This window comes from Lagopus muta, chromosome 4, assembly GCF_023343835.1.
Source record: "Lagopus muta isolate bLagMut1 chromosome 4, bLagMut1 primary, whole genome shotgun sequence".
NCBI lineage: Eukaryota > Metazoa > Chordata > Aves > Galliformes > Phasianidae > Lagopus > Lagopus muta.
In genome coordinates, this window is record NC_064436.1 from 53,415,637 (window position 1) to 53,431,050 (window position 15,414).

General features: G+C 42.3%; 1 protein-coding gene across 1 annotated transcript; it reads left to right on the forward strand.

The window, feature by feature from the left end:
• Positions 1-250: 250 nt before the first annotated feature.
• On the forward strand, positions 251-6,227 carry CCKAR (cholecystokinin A receptor). Its single transcript, XM_048942326.1, has 5 exons — positions 251-556; positions 1,298-1,549; positions 3,353-3,614; positions 4,929-5,056; positions 5,701-6,227. Exons 1-5 carry the CDS (start codon positions 436-438, stop codon positions 6,225-6,227), a joined length of 1,290 nt encoding a protein of 429 aa, XP_048798283.1. The 5' UTR covers positions 251-435.
• The last annotated feature ends 9,187 nt before the right edge of the window (positions 6,228-15,414 follow it).

The window sequence follows — 15,414 nt, forward strand, 5'->3', positions numbered from 1 at the left end:
CATTCACCGGTTGTGATTTATTGGCTGTGGCACAGCAACCTCCCTCTGAGAAACGTTGCAGAGACGTGAGCAGAAGCAACCTTGCAAGGGGTTAACACTGTAATCTTTTTCTAGTCTGTTTATAATCCCAACAGTAGGCCAGTAACAAAAGAGGGTGGATCTAAAAAAGTACAGGAGGGGATGTGTGCATGTGTGCATATGTGTGAATGTATGTCTGCATGCTTGCCCTGCTTTTCTAAACTGCCTCGTATGGCATAAATCTTTTTCAGCCTGACCAGAGCGTTCCTGACGGATGGTTAAAGAACTTACTTGCACCTCTGCCTCTCTCGTATTCCTCTTGAAGACTTCATTCAGAAGATATCTGTTTACTGAAAGAATGGGCAGATAGTTACAAACCAGCCTTCTTCGTAGCAGCTAACCTGTGGATCCTGAAGGATGGAAATAGTTGATGCTAGCTTCCTTGAGAACAGTACCAATATCACTGCTTTGCTGTGTGATATCCTCCTGGAAAATGAGACTTTTTACTGTGTGGATGATCCACCTTATTCTTCTAAAGGTAGGTATAGAAAATAGATTCTTTCAGGCAGTTTGAGTTGTAGCTGGAAGCGAGCATGGAGCAAAACAGCCAGACAAGGCTTTTTCTGTGGGGGAATGCAAAATCAACTACTTGCTGATAAGTAAGGATGAGAAACAGGCAGGAAAGATTTCAGTATGTACTGGTTTTCCAAGATAAACGTCCAGATGGAACAAAACTGTGTTAGAATGGAAAACTGACAGTAGGAATATCGGGTACAAAATGTAAACAGCTCTATGAAGGACACGGAGTAACACAATTTTGACTCTGAGAAAATCCATAGCACCGAAGTTATGTGGTCTGACACAACATGTAAAAGAGATTAAATATGAAATTATAACACTATGAGATTGAAATAATCATCACTGTATTAAAATGTTTTTGGTCGCTGTATAATTTCATGCTTTCACAAGAAAGGAGGAATTTCTGTGGTGAATGAGCAGTGCACTTAAAGCAGTTTGAACAGAACATGCTTTTCAGAAATTGTGTTTGCCTTCAGAAGTGCACTGTATGTGTCCTACCTTAAAGTTATACAACTGAAGTAGACCAAAATACATTTAAGAATTTCAGAACTTCAACTGATTGGTATAAAGGCATAAACCTCAGCAAGACTAAAACCAGGCAGGTTTTTGAAAGGGTTTACCTACTGATTAAAGAATGAATCATATAATAGTCTATGATCTATATAATTCATACCTGATTTCTCTCTGTGACTGTTTTCAGATCTGCATCAGATAATCCGGATCCTGCTGTACTGTTTGATATTTCTGCTCAGTGTTTTGGGGAACGTTCTGGTCATCACTGTGCTGATAAGAAACAAACAGATGAGAACAGTCACCAACATATTTCTGCTGTCCCTGGCAGTCAGTGACCTAATGCTCTGCCTCTTCTGCATGCCATTCACCCTTATTCCCAACCTGCTGAAAGATTTTATTTTTGGGAGCACTGTTTGCAAAACTGCCACTTACTTCATGGGTAAGTCTTGGAAGTTTTCTCTTGTTTTGAATATTAACTAGTGGGATATGTGAGAAGCTCATTAATGACCTGATTTTTTCTATCTGCCATTGAGCAGTTACCAAAATCATCAAGAAACAACTCTGTAGGGCAGGTATTTTTAGATCTGGTTTCCAGCAAAACACAGAGATACTCGGTTAATTTTAACTGCACACAGAAGTGTTTGACTGTATCAGGTGAGAAGTGTTTTGAACAAATAAGCTTTAATGAGGAACCTGGCACGTACAGTTGCTTACCTATCACTGACAGAACTATTAGCAGTGTCCAGATCATCCATCAAAAAGGACAGTCTGTATAGTCCTCACTACACAGATTTTTGTTAGCGGTGGTACTTGCAAGGACAAAAATAGTCAGAAGCAGAAGTAGGTACTATTTGCAGAACTGGATTTTAGAGCAAGGGCTTTGTAAGAACAGATCAGGTCAGATCTGAGGTCAGCAGTAGATCACAACATGAAGGCTGTACAGATGCAGCTCTTACAGACTGACTTCAGGAAGTCACACCTGTGTATGCTGTGCTGCACCCCTTTTGCTTGTGGAGGCTGAGCCAGGAGTTTCAAAATGCCTGCACTGTGCCCCTTTAACTTACGCCCTTGAGAACTTTTATGTAATGTGGAAGTATGCACCTAAACTGGGAATGGGAAATCAACATCTTTTTGTAGATAAAACCAGTACAACTAAAGGCTGTGTTTAAACAGTTATAATGAATTACTGCCATAAATGTCATAAAAATTTACCTAAGCAATGTCATCTTTCTCTTATTTCACAATTTATAAGTTTATAAAAATCCAGTGAAATATTTCTGATTCTGCACGTTTCAGCTACGAAGGTGTCTTCTTTTTAGAATCAGAACATGGACATTTCCCTTTAGCAACTCAGGTTAAGAAGCTTCTACCGATAAATAGGTGCTGACAACCATTCTATCACCTTTGCTCTCAGTCTTTAATTGTAAGATGTAAGAAGACATTCACTTACAGGTGATTTGAGTAAAGCAAAACATTAAGACATCAGTATTTTATTTTTGACTGGCATCAGAGAATTCATAAAAATTAAAGTTCATACACTGAAAGAAAAAATTGCTGCAAAATTAAGCAAAAATATCTATAATCCTGCAGTGGTAAACTGAGATGCTTCAGTGAAAGAAACAGAGACCACTGCATTATATTTCATAACATATGAGCAGGAGAAATTAGGGATACTTGAAGGATAAAGATTTTCTTCATAGTTTCAGTTCTCCTACTTTTTTAACTCCATTAGCATCTAATTTTTTAAAAATGGAAGTATTTAATTCAGTTGAATGAGGAAATCAGATCACCAATCTAGCAGGACAAGTAAAAAATTAAAGCAATAAAATAGGGACTGCAGCACTGTGTTAAAAGAGCATTAGCGAAATCCCACTATTTCAAATGCTGATTTGAAATGAAACACAATTACTCTGGTGCATAAACCACACAGTACGAAAAAGAATTAGAAAGAAAAGTGCTTTCCTTCTGCTTTCAGAATTTCAGTTTGAATGAATGAATCTTTCCTCTTGGACTTCTGGCACTAGAGCAATGAGCAGGAGTGTCGGCATGGAGACCTAGACCCAATTTCTATGCACTCTTCACTAACTTAATCAGCACGTTATTTACAAATAATTTTGCTTACAACTAGCTTGCTGTATTTGTGTTCTCTCCACGTTTATACAGAAAGTTAGCAAGATTATTTGTAAACAGCAGAAGCATTTTAAACGCGAGAATAACCTTTTACTTCGTTTTCTACGTGCAGGTATCTCTGTAAGTGTGTCTACATTCAACCTGGTTGCCATCTCTTTGGAGCGGTACAGTGCCATTTGCAAACCTCTTCAGTCCAGGGTCTGGCAGACAAAATCCCATGCCTTGAAAGTGATTGCTGCTACCTGGTGTGTTTCCTTTACCATCATGTCACCATACCCAATTTACAGCAAGCTGGTCCCTTTCACCAAGTACAACAATAGCACAGCCAACATGTGTCGGCTCCTTTGGCCAAGTGATGTCATTCAACAGTCTTGGTAAGATTTATCTAACTCTAAGCAAATGCATAATTATCTGGCAGAAAACAGGATTTCATGGTAGCATTAAGCCTATTGAAAATTAAGCATTAGCCACCAGGAAACATGTACACTTCTCTCAAGCTTATTTATAGAAAAAGAATCTTATTTTTAAGCTGCTTACATTTTGACTCTTACACAACTTCTGCCTTGTCATAGGAAGGACACCTAACATGGCAATGATTCTCCCACTGGTCTGCTAAGCCCCCGCTATAAAGAAAGCATCTGTCACTGATCAAGTCAGAATACTTCTGCTTTAACTCATTTAAGCATAAACTTCAATATTTTCAGAGAAATTTTCATTGATCTCAGAAAAAAACGTACACAGGCTCCCTCCTGTGTGTGTGATGCTACCTTGCCTGCTAACATTTGCATCCGAACATCCTCTGAAGCAGATAAGTAGAATTTGAAACCCTGGAGAGACTGCAAATGCCCTTCTTGAGAACTCAGCCTTTTTGGTTATTTGTAGAGAAGAGCATAAGAGAAATGAGGGGAGTGGTAGAGCTCCAGGTGGTACACCTCCAGGCAGGCTAAGTAAACAGCAGCACCATCAAGCAGCAATATCATTTTGACATTGTGTCCTTGCACAATGATCAAGTACTTCAAGTGGTGCTGAGAAGATGTAAGATTTTAATTTGATGGTTTTTTTTTCCACTCCTGAAGGTCAGTCGGAAGTAGGAACAAGATTAAAGTATGCACCACTCACATTAAAGCCATACCAGTGCTTTCAGTAGCCTCAGGAGTTTGTCAGTGTGAGTGCAGGTGAGGAGGAAGGATGCAGGTCAAACTTCTTTCCTCCAAGGCATCACTACAGGTTCTACGATGTGTTAACGAGCTGGTACACAAGTTCTGAGGAGCAGAAGAGATGTAGGCTCCTGAATGTTTAAACAGAATGATTTCCCCGTTTTTCAGTCACATTAGAGAAGCTGCCATCAGTGCATTACATAGGAGAGCAACAGACAGTGATGTGCAAACAAAGGAAAGGCACTCACCTTAAAGAATGGGCTTCCATCCCCAGGGGCTCTGCACAGACCCAGGGATGGGAGCCCCAGTGATGTCTGCACCATCCCTCCAATAGGTGCCTCAGCCATGGGAAGGAAGTGCACACCAGCTACATCTCAGCCCAGTACTGGAAGCCAGTACCAGGGCACCTCTGAGGATCAACAACAATTCCTGTGGCTTCTGCAAGGGGCCAGGAACATATTAAAACAACAACAACAACAACAACAAGGTTTGCACTGTTCCCCAGTCTCTGTCCATTTATTGATTCTTTAGGTACACCTTCCTGCTGCTCATACTCTTTCTTATACCTGGGATAATAATGATGGTTGCATATGGCCTCATTTCATTGGAGCTCTACAGAGGAATAAAATTTGATACCAGCCAGAGAAGATCGTCAAGAGGTAACAATGCATTTCAGTTATTTTTTAACTTAGAGTTGAAGATGCAAGCAGTCACCTTGAGACCACAATAAGCAAAATTTTCTATTTGTAAAAATGATGGTTATAATCTGTTTCAGCCAGGAGCATTTATTTTTTTATTGAGGTGATTCCATTATTCTCTTACCAGTAATTCTTCACCTATGTTGTTGGTTTTTTTTTTTGCAGTTGTTCTAGGTGGGATGATTTAAATTTAAAATTTTTATAGAAATGTCAGGATATTTTTCAGGCCGTGGATGAGGACTGTTTCTGTCAGTAAAGTTTACAACAAAATTGTCAAATTAGAGCAGCAGCATATTACTGTGAAAACTACCGTAAGCAAACACTGGAGCAAACAGTCTTCTGTTGCATCAGTTTGTGTGCAATTATGATGGGAGAATACTATGGGCCAGCAGACAGAGCAGCCGATACATGAGTGGTGCAGAACTGGGACTGTGCTTTCTCTGTCTTGTTTGTGAGTTATGTTATAACTCACAATGTTATATGCTTTCTTGTCTGTCTGTGAGTTATGTTATATTCATTTAGGCTTAGAACCAATTCTTTTTGTAATTTGAGACACCATTCAGAGACCTTTTGCCAACTATTCAAGCATTCCTTTATGTGTACAGAAAGAAAAGGAAATACCAGCATCGCCAAATACGAGGATGGAGATGGGTGCTACCTGCACAAAGCCAAAAGGAAAAGGAAAGTGCCATTGCAACAACTCTCTACTATGAGAAACAGCAAAATAGACAGGGTGAGAAGCAGCAGCTCTTCTGCCAACCTGATGGCCAAGAAACTTGTCATCCGCATGCTGATGGTGATCGTGGTTTTGTTTTTCATTTGCTGGACTCCCATCTTCAGCGTGAACGCCTGGCGCGCATTTGACACCGCCTCAGCAGACCTGCATCTCTCGGGAGCTCCCATCTCCTTTATCCACCTGCTGTCCTACACTTCTGCCTGTGTGAACCCTATCATATACTGCTTCATGAACAAGCGTTTCCGCATGGGTTTTCTAGCCACTTTCACCTGCTGCACTAAGCAGAAGCCGCCTGTGATTAGAGGAGAGGTTGGTGATGAAGAGGAGGGGAAGACGACAAGGGCTTCACTCTCCAAGTGCTCTTACACACACATGAACATGTCTGCACCCCCCTGAGTTGCATCAGAAGGGGCTACAAGTGGCCCACAGAAATTCGAGTGGACATCGTCTGGTCTTGGGAAGTGGCTGTGGCATTAGTTGATATGATTTAGTTCCAAGGTAATGAAACACTTCAGCTGACAGTAAAACGCTGTGAGAACTTCATGGATGCTGTCTCTGTCTAAGCTTTATATCATTTTCCCTTCAAAAGTACAAAGGAGGAAGAGGGCTCTCTGAAGATAAGGGACTTCATAAAAAGCCTTAGAAGATGGTCTATTTGTCATAAATTCTCCTGTAAAAAATCTGGTGTCCTTAACATCAACAGTTTAGCTCAGTATTCAGCTGCACTTCTAAGCATCTCTGAAAATTTCCAAGCTGCAAATAGATTCTCCTCAAACACAAATACATGTATTTCAGTCTCCACGTCAGTATCTCTGCCTTACAATCAAAATCATTCGGTTACATTTGAAGTACTTTTTTCACATTATTTTAGTTGAGCTAAGACGTGTCGAGATCATGCTGGTGCCATAGTCAAGTAAAGCATTTTGGGGTCGGGAGAACGGGCTTGTCTGTGTGAAAATAATGCTTTGAAGTAGAACTATTTTTTCTAAATAAAATGAAAATAAATATTGATGACTTTAAACGAGGATGGAAAGCATTCTTCACCTGGCAAGTATCTATGATAAATTACCATCATTTAAATGTATCTTTGTTTTAAATAAAAAACATAGAACAAGCACAGAGAAGCAGCTTTCTTCCCTGCAGCTGTGAGCACCCACGCATGTAAAGGGCAGATGTGAGCTGAGCCTCGAAGGCTCACGTGGAAATTGCCACCCTGGATAAGACTGAAGGCCTGGAACGATGCCCACAGTAGAAATGCATTGCACAAATGCATTCCCAGTCGCTCCTGGTCAGGTACTGCACACAGCAAAATAGAAGCCACGAGACACAGGAGAGCAGAAATGGCACAAAAAAATGAGCACAGACTGAAAGTTTTCAGTACAGTGTGGGGATTTTCTTAACTTTGGAGCTATTTTTCCAATCGCACATACTTGTAAACAGACTCAACACAGGACAATCTTTTAATGCTGTAATTATTGCTGTTCCACCAAGCAAGGAATTCAATCTCTTCACTGTGCAGTGTATGGGTGAGGCTGGGTGCATGGTGGAGCCAGGCCAGAGAAGCCAGATAATCTACTTTGTTCTGTGAAAATATCCCACTGGAGATGTTTCCCTCTCCTAGCTGAGTCAATATCATTTAAAAAATTTCTTATTAGACAGAGATTAAATTTGAGTGCTGCGTGGAATAAAGATGTGGATATTAAATATAACCACTCTCAAAGTTTTAATCAGAAAAATCTGATCTCTTTACAGAATGATTTTAAATTAGAAATAGGATTTGAGTTTCAAGCACCCAGAGCCATGTTCTGCACTCAGTTATTGCCCACGGTGCCTTCCCCATATAATTTAGTGTACAACTTCAGCTATTGGGTTGTTTTGCATCCAGCTTGCTCAGAGACAGGAAATTAAAATAAAATTGTAAACACTATTTATGCACAATCCATAGAAACAACGTTTTGCCTGCCACGTTAATAAAGCAGCACTGTTCCTGGAACTGCTGAGACTACCAACATCTATCTGACCTTTTGCAAATACCTACTGAATTAAATTATTCAGGGATTTAATTCATAGCGATGAAATGAAAATTTTACTCCACCTCAGGCTGCAGGATGAGACCCTCTGCAAGCCCATCCTTCTGCTGACACTGAGGGAACAAGCTCGGCTGCTTCTGGATTGATGTGGAAGAGTGAGGGCAGAAAACGAGACTTTTTGAATAGTCTACAGCATTTGAAAGCCTGGCTTTGCTATAGCTGTTGCTTATATACGGCAAACCGTATTTTAATGGTACATTGGATCTGAGTATTGCTAACTCCACACTGAAATGTAAGTTTTAGAATAAGTTTTAACATAGGTTTTATTCTGAAACATGCATTTTATTCTAAAGCATAAAAAGAACATCAGCTCTTTTGGCTAGCTCCCAGAGAAATGAACCTTAAACTCAATATTGCAATTCAGTCATTTCCATAAAACTGTTTGAGTTGTGGGGACCTTCAAAGGCCATCTAGTCCAACTCCCCTTGGAACAAACAGGGACACCTACAGCTGGATCAGGTTGCTCAGAGCCCCATCCAGCCTGACCTCGAAAGCCTCCAAGGATGGGGCAGCCACTGCCTCTCTGTGCAACCTGTGCCAGTGCCCCATCACACTTACTGTAAAAATCGTCCTCCTTACATCCAATCTAAACCTCTTTTAGTTTGAATCCATTTCCCCTTGTCCTATCACCACAGACCTTGTCCAAGATTCTGTCCCTTTCTTTCATACAGAACCATTTTGTCATCTTTATTCCATTTACCAGCACTGGAAACTTCAGCCTTTCTGCAACGCTTTGTGCACCTCAGAGGAAAGTTCCCTGCTTCAGTATGGTGCCTTCCCCTCACTAGAGCCCTGGAGTCTTCCCAGCTCCTTTAATTCACATACTGCTCTCAGAGGAAATTTGTGTTCAACAGTAAGTATGAGCAGAACAGGTTGGTCACATAAGGAAACCTAAAGTTGCCTTATTTGAACATCATTTGTTTATAGGTGTTTGAGGGAGAAATCCCATCCCACAAGCCTACTTTGACAACCTGCAGCAGGGGTACCAAAGGCAAGCTACTTCCTGGATGGGGCGGACGAACAGCAAAGAACTCAAACACCACATTTCAGATATAAAATGCCCATAAATCGCTTAAACTTTTCTCTCCTTCTTTCTCCCCACCTCCTGCCCATTCCCAGTTGTCCCACAGCTGCACAGCCCTGCCTGTGCTCGCACACTGTCTCCCTTGAATGACAACTGATCACAGCCCTCCTACAGCTTGGAGCAGATGATTTCAGACAGGAGCAGACAAACAGGTGAAGGATTGCACCCTTCATTTTCTCAGAGATCCATTTCTCTTGGGCAACTGCTGATGATTCTCTGTACAGATCAAGGTATATATGGAGTGTCACTAGATTCAAAGGATGTACTCACCTCTCTTTCACTTCTTGGGACTTTTTTCTCAGTCTGAATTGAATGGATGGTGAGCTACATGTTCCTAGTGGTGAAAGTCGTCTGTTCTCAGAGAAAAGAAAGATCAAAATTACTGGCTCCAAGCAATGACTACATGAAGGAGAGTCTATCATCTTTTTCTTACAGCATCACATGACATAGACCAACGGAATGTCACACCCTTGCTGTGCCTATAGGACAACAACCTGCTCACCCTCTGACCACCGTTTTCCTATCCATTTTTCTTTGTGCATTAATTTCTGTTACGCATCTCCAATACAGCCATTCCTTGGCTCTTCATCAGCAGCCTCCACACCATTTTAGTGAGTGCCTAAAAAATCCCAGAATTTCTGTCTAAGTGGTCTATAAAATTCCCATTTCTGGCACTGTGGTTTTATCTTTTTTTCCGCAACACTTGGTAGGTATCCAAGGCAGCCTAACAAGGAAGAAAAATGCAAAGGAAACGTTCTTGAACAGTAATGTTTCTGCTTTGTTTGCCTAATGGCAAATTATCCCTGCTTGGAGTTATTATCTGCATCTTCAGATATAATTATGGCACAAAGAGTTTTCTTTGGTGCCACTCCCAGTTGTGTAACAAAGGCACTCATTCCAAGCTAGCGAGATGCTGGCTACCCACGGTACTGCAAGATGAGAGAATGCCTTCATTACCACCAGCAGGAAGCAAGAGCCAAGTAGGAACCATCCTCTGCAGGCATACACTAATTTTAATGGACTTCCTCCTATTTCAGCAGTTACTTATTTTATTTCTTACCCAGTTCACATCCAAGAGAAGGATGACACCTTGAGCTGAAGCCACAGGGTTTATTGTTATCTGGGAGCCGACAGTACCTGGGGGAGAACTGCTCTGCTGCTAAGAATGCTGTGTTTGCTCTTACAGACACAGAACCACAGCATGGCTGGGGTGGAAGGGCCCTCTGGATCCCCCTGGTCCCACTCCTGCTCCAGCATGGACAGCAGAGCAGGGGGCTCAGGCCCACACCCCCATGGCTTCTGAACATCTCCAAGGAGGGGTCCCACAGCCTTTGGGCAGCCTGTGCCAGCACCTGCACAGCACAGGAATGCAAACCAGTTTGCACCTGGCGCTGCTTGTCCTGGCCCTCTATTTTCTGCACTCTCCCTTTAGGCATTCATAGACATTGATGGGGTCTCCCTGAACCTCCCCTTCTCCAGACAGAGCATAGCATTGTGGAATATCTTGAGTTGGAAGGAACCCACAAGGATCACCGACTCCAACTCCTGGCTTCGCACAAGTACCCAGAAATCAAACCGTATGTCTGACAATGTTGTTCTGATGCTTCTTGAACTACAGCAGCTGTGCCATGCCCACCACCCTCGGGTGAACCTTTCCCTAACATCCATCCACCTTACCCTGCCCAGACACCCTCACCAGTGCTGAGCAGAGGGAGGATCACCCCTGCTGATTTGCAGGCAATACCACACCTAGTGCAGACAAGAATACCCCAAGCTTCTGAGCATCTTACAAGCCTGCCATGGGACTTTTTCCATACCTGACCTCTTCAGCATTTCGCTGCTAAGCAGAGGAAGACGGGCAGTGACTAGAGCTGATTCCTTGCTCTGAACCCGACTCAAAACTCAGTCATTACAGCAGAAAATGAGGATAGTGATGCCCTCCCAGCATTCCCCTCTAGGTTTCACACATGCCATACCCAACTCAACAGACCTCTGGTCCCTCATTTTGGGAGGCCGCTGCAAGTGCAGGGAGCCTGCAGTGGGCACAGCCCTGTGGGGACATGGTCAGGGCTGAAGGAACATACAAGGAAAGCAGAAGCAAGTTCTTAGCTATAAAGCAGGGCCATCATGCTGGATTTGTTAGGAGGAGAAAGCTCTGTGAGTATCTAAGCCCTGGCTGAGGTTTCAGTTCTAGGAAAAGGATCCAGAAAACATATCTCAGTGCCCTTGTGTTTATTAAATAAGGAACCTGTTTAAATAGTGTCAACCAGCTGAAGCAAAACAATACAGACCAGGGGAGACTGTGAGGCAGAGCTCTGCATTCCCTGCTATTTTTTAAGCTTTTTTTTTTTTTCCTTTCCCTTCTCTTTTGTACGCATTTCTTTGCTTTTTTGCAAAGTAGTGAATGTTCTTAGAATTTCTACTGAAAGCAGGGTTTTTCCACAAGACATCAAATGTTTACTGACATTCAACATAACTTCCCTGCTGCATCAGTTTGTCTAATATTTATTGAAGAAGAGACAGACTTCTCTGCTGTGTGCGGAGCTGAAGGAGACAGGGCTTCAGGTCCGGTATGGAAAGAGAGAGAGAAAGCCACAGGGCTGTGTTTGTCCTGTATTGCTTTTGTGAGATTTGTAAGGGATCAATGGGAGCAGTGGATATTCAGAGATGCAGTGAATGAAGGCAAAACTGAGGGTGATGTTCCTGCAGCTGGAAAGGTTGTTCTGCAAAAAGTGAATACAGCGCTGGGAGAGAAGCTAGAGGGCTAGGCGTGAATGAGAAGTTCAGCCTAGTAAAGCAGTTGGAAATAAAATAAATAAAATTGCAATTATAAAAAGGAAGAAAGGGCAATGTGAGACGATCATTGCACCACTTGTCGGTTCTGAGCTGTTGCAGCCATGTTGTGGATGAGAGAAAAGGCAGCTGGGTGCCACGCATTCCCTCATTTGAGGAATTTGAACCGCACTGTGTGGTACTGCTCTGTTCTAGTCTAACTGATGGGCTCAGAATTACAGACCTCCAAAGATCATCGAGGCCAACAATTAACCTAGCACTGTGAGCATTAGAATCCTACATTCCCAGAAACCAAAGCCCTGCCCCATCTCCAACAATTTTTGCTAAATCCCTTTCACACAGAGCTGAGTGCTTGTGTTGACCGACAGCCCACTACATGCCCCCTTCCCACAAGTTGGCTTCACTAGTAGCAATTTGCGAATGGAGATTTGGTTAGACCACAGTGCCACGTACATTAAATTATTCTGCTAACTCCACCCAGAGCAGCATGGTTTTAAATTGACATAAACCTACCAAAATGCAATTTCATAACTGATTCATGTTGCGTCTGCGCTCCCTCCAAATTTAGTTTGAGCAATGTTTCCTAATCTAGTGCTCCATAAAACAAACCGAGGAACTTTGATATTTTCCCCATCTGCCTGGGAGCCCAAATGCAGCCATCTGCGCAACTTCAGGCACTGCTTTGGAGCCAGGAGCTGTTATCTGCTGACGTTGTCCTTGGTCCTCTCAGAGGAACACATTTGTGCTCTGAGTGCTTCTCAGTGGCTGTGGGATCTCTCCATCTGTGTGAACGTTATCTTAGATAGCAGTTGGAAGGGCTTTGAAAAGAAACCAGACTGGTAAACGTTACCTTTCTTCACCTGCCTGCTTAGAAACCTTTTTCTTTTTTTAACTGTTACATTTCCTACGTGGCTTGAGGTCCTTTTGCCAATTTCTCAGCATTAACTTCCTCTCCCCAAACCTGTTATCCCTCCTACAACCAGCCTCTGGTTTCAGTGATTTTCCTTTTCCACGTGCAGCACAACACAGCCGGTGCTCTCACACCCAGCTTGCTCACAACAAATCATCGTCAGCAATTTTGCCCGAGTATTTCCGGAAAACAAAAGCGATTGCTCCTGTTGCACTTTGGTGAGCCTTGAAAAGGAATAAACCTTACAAGAAAGATTCCAAGTAGAAGTGCAGAACACCTGAGGTGGCACCGACCACTTGGAAACCTTGCGTGCTCCAAAAGCCAGTTCTGCTCCAGACCCAGCTTGGGATCCCATCCAGTCCTGCTTGTTCTGTAGGTTCTGTTGTCAGCAAGAGCTTTGTCCAGGTAAGGATAGCAGAATAAAGCAAAGCTTGCCTTTCCCTGGGCATTCATATTAATTTTCAACTGTTTGCTCCCACTGGTCAGAGCATCACTGCACTGCATCACAGAGCACTGCATCAGTCCAGAATCCTGCTCAAGCACTTCCAGCAGGGGCTGTCGACCATCAACTCATTTACAAAGGGGATGGGGCTTGGGAAGCTGCAGAAACTGAAGTCTCCTACCTGACTGGTAGGAGTGCAGTAGCCCAGCTTCCCTCATACACAAATCCATTCCTAGGCATTTCTGTCTCCTGATCATTACTGTGGGCCAAAAGCACTGCAGATGATGGTTCCTTAATACCAAATCATTCAGACTTCTCCAATGCAGGGCTATAATCCACTCCTAGAACGTACAGCTCAACGGGGAAGTGAAATGAAAGTTTATCAAGAATTTTCCTACTGAAATACCTAATTAAAAAGATTTTGAAGGAAATGAACCAATGACAGTGAACCTTCTTTGCATGAAAAAAAAAAACAACCATATCTAGTCCAAGACAGAATCTGTGGTTTCAGAACAGAGAGAATTTGGTTTTAGTTCTACGTGATCCTGCTTCAGAATAGGGACTTAAATCTCAGTTTACCACCCACTGAAGGGTTACCTGGAAGACAGACTTTAAACCTCACTGATCTGAGGCTTTACCAATGCCCATGACGTAGAAAAAAGCAGGGATATAGATGATGGAACCCTACAGCAACAATTACTGTACTTCAGTGCGATACAGGAGTGGAGATTGTGTCCATCTTCACATTCAAAGCAAGTATCTCAATCAGACTTCCTTCTTTTCCAACCCCTTTCCACATCATTTTACTTTCTGTACAGGACCCAGTAAAACATGAAATTGGTTAGGATCAGATAAGTTCAAGATGATCTGATGATCAAGATGATTTACTGGGGTCTGAGCTCCCCCAGTAAATACCTCATACATCATTTGGTATTTTATACCCGATCTTCTTGGCTGTTCACCCATTGCCGGAGAACAAGGTTGTCAGTTCTGCTGGAGCCCAACAGCTTATTACATCCTTATTATAATTTGTCTATTAAATTACTTTAATTTTCCCCATTTTTCACTATTAGATTTCAGAATCAAGTGTTTCGTAAGTTCGGCCCATCACAGCGACTCCTTAACCAATGTTTGGCAGAAGGGTTTCACGAGCAATCATTCCTCATTTTGAACCAAGATCATCGTTGGTCAGTGCAAAAAGCAAAGGACTGCTGCCCATATCATAGGTATCACTCAGATTGAATGGCTGCATCTAATACATGACTCAATTACCTGCCCTGAAATTTCCACCTACCTGGTTTAAAAGCCAGCATTCCCACCCTGCTGTTACCTGTTTCCTCCTGCCCCATGCAATGATTTGGTGCTACTTACATTTAACTGAAGGTCTGAACTCACTGTTTCAGCCTCAGCCTGGGATCCGGGCAAATGGCCTTCGCTTCAGGATATCACTGCATGGGGACTGTGAATTTTCTGCAGGCTAATGGAAAATGTCTGATTTGCACTGAACTCATCGTGCTATGAGAGCACTTCACCAACTGACCAGCACTGAAGCATTTTAAAAAGGGACATTCTCATAGATACCTAAATGATGCATTAACTGAAGATAACAAGGTAGACATCAATGTGGTTGGTGTTCACTCCAACAAGACCAGCTGCAAAGACTGTGCTTGTCACAACAGGACAAAAAGGGTGAGGGAAAGAAAGAAGTTACATCGTAACACAAGGGAAAACAGGTTCCCAAACGTCTGAAATACCAAGAAATGAAAGGCAAAGCGCTACCCACGCTTCAGACATTTTCTCAAGACAGCTGGAGGAACCAGCTGCAAAGACAATTCTCACCATACAATTTTTGGAAGTTCTGGCTGCATGAAATCTCCTTGTTGCTGCAAAGCTAATCGCATACAGGTATGAACTCCACCTTCTCTATTGCGTTGCCAGCCTCACTTCCTGTGAGAGAAGGATATTTTCGTTTTCTAATTTAACACATTTATACTGGTAACTCCTGTTCTGCATCATTCTACTTATTAGCTGAGAGAAAAAAATGTGCACAAGTAGAACTTTATCAAAATGTATAATCCCAAAGCCTAAACATTCACCTAACTGGATTTTTCCTCACAAAATAACAAAAATAATAATCTTTATCAGCATTACCTGCAGGCTAAATAAAAACCAGACCATTTTCCTGGACCATACAATTTGATCTTTATATCTATTACATTTCCAAGCTAAAACTGCTTGTCAAAAATTGATTTAAAAATCTAAAG

What these genes read in the sequence shown, in the direction of transcription:
- CCKAR (XM_048942326.1), top strand. Translation starts at nt 436, where the DNA reads ATGGAAATAGTTGATGCTAGCTTCCTTGAGAACAGTACCAATATCACT. An exon ending in AACTGCCACTTACTTCATGG is followed by an intron (nt 1,550 to 3,352) that starts GTAAGTCTTGGA and finishes TTCTACGTGCAG; the next exon opens with GTATCTCTGTAAGTGTGTCT. An exon ending in GATGTCATTCAACAGTCTTG is followed by an intron (nt 3,615 to 4,928) that starts GTAAGATTTATC and finishes TTGATTCTTTAG; the next exon opens with GTACACCTTCCTGCTGCTCA.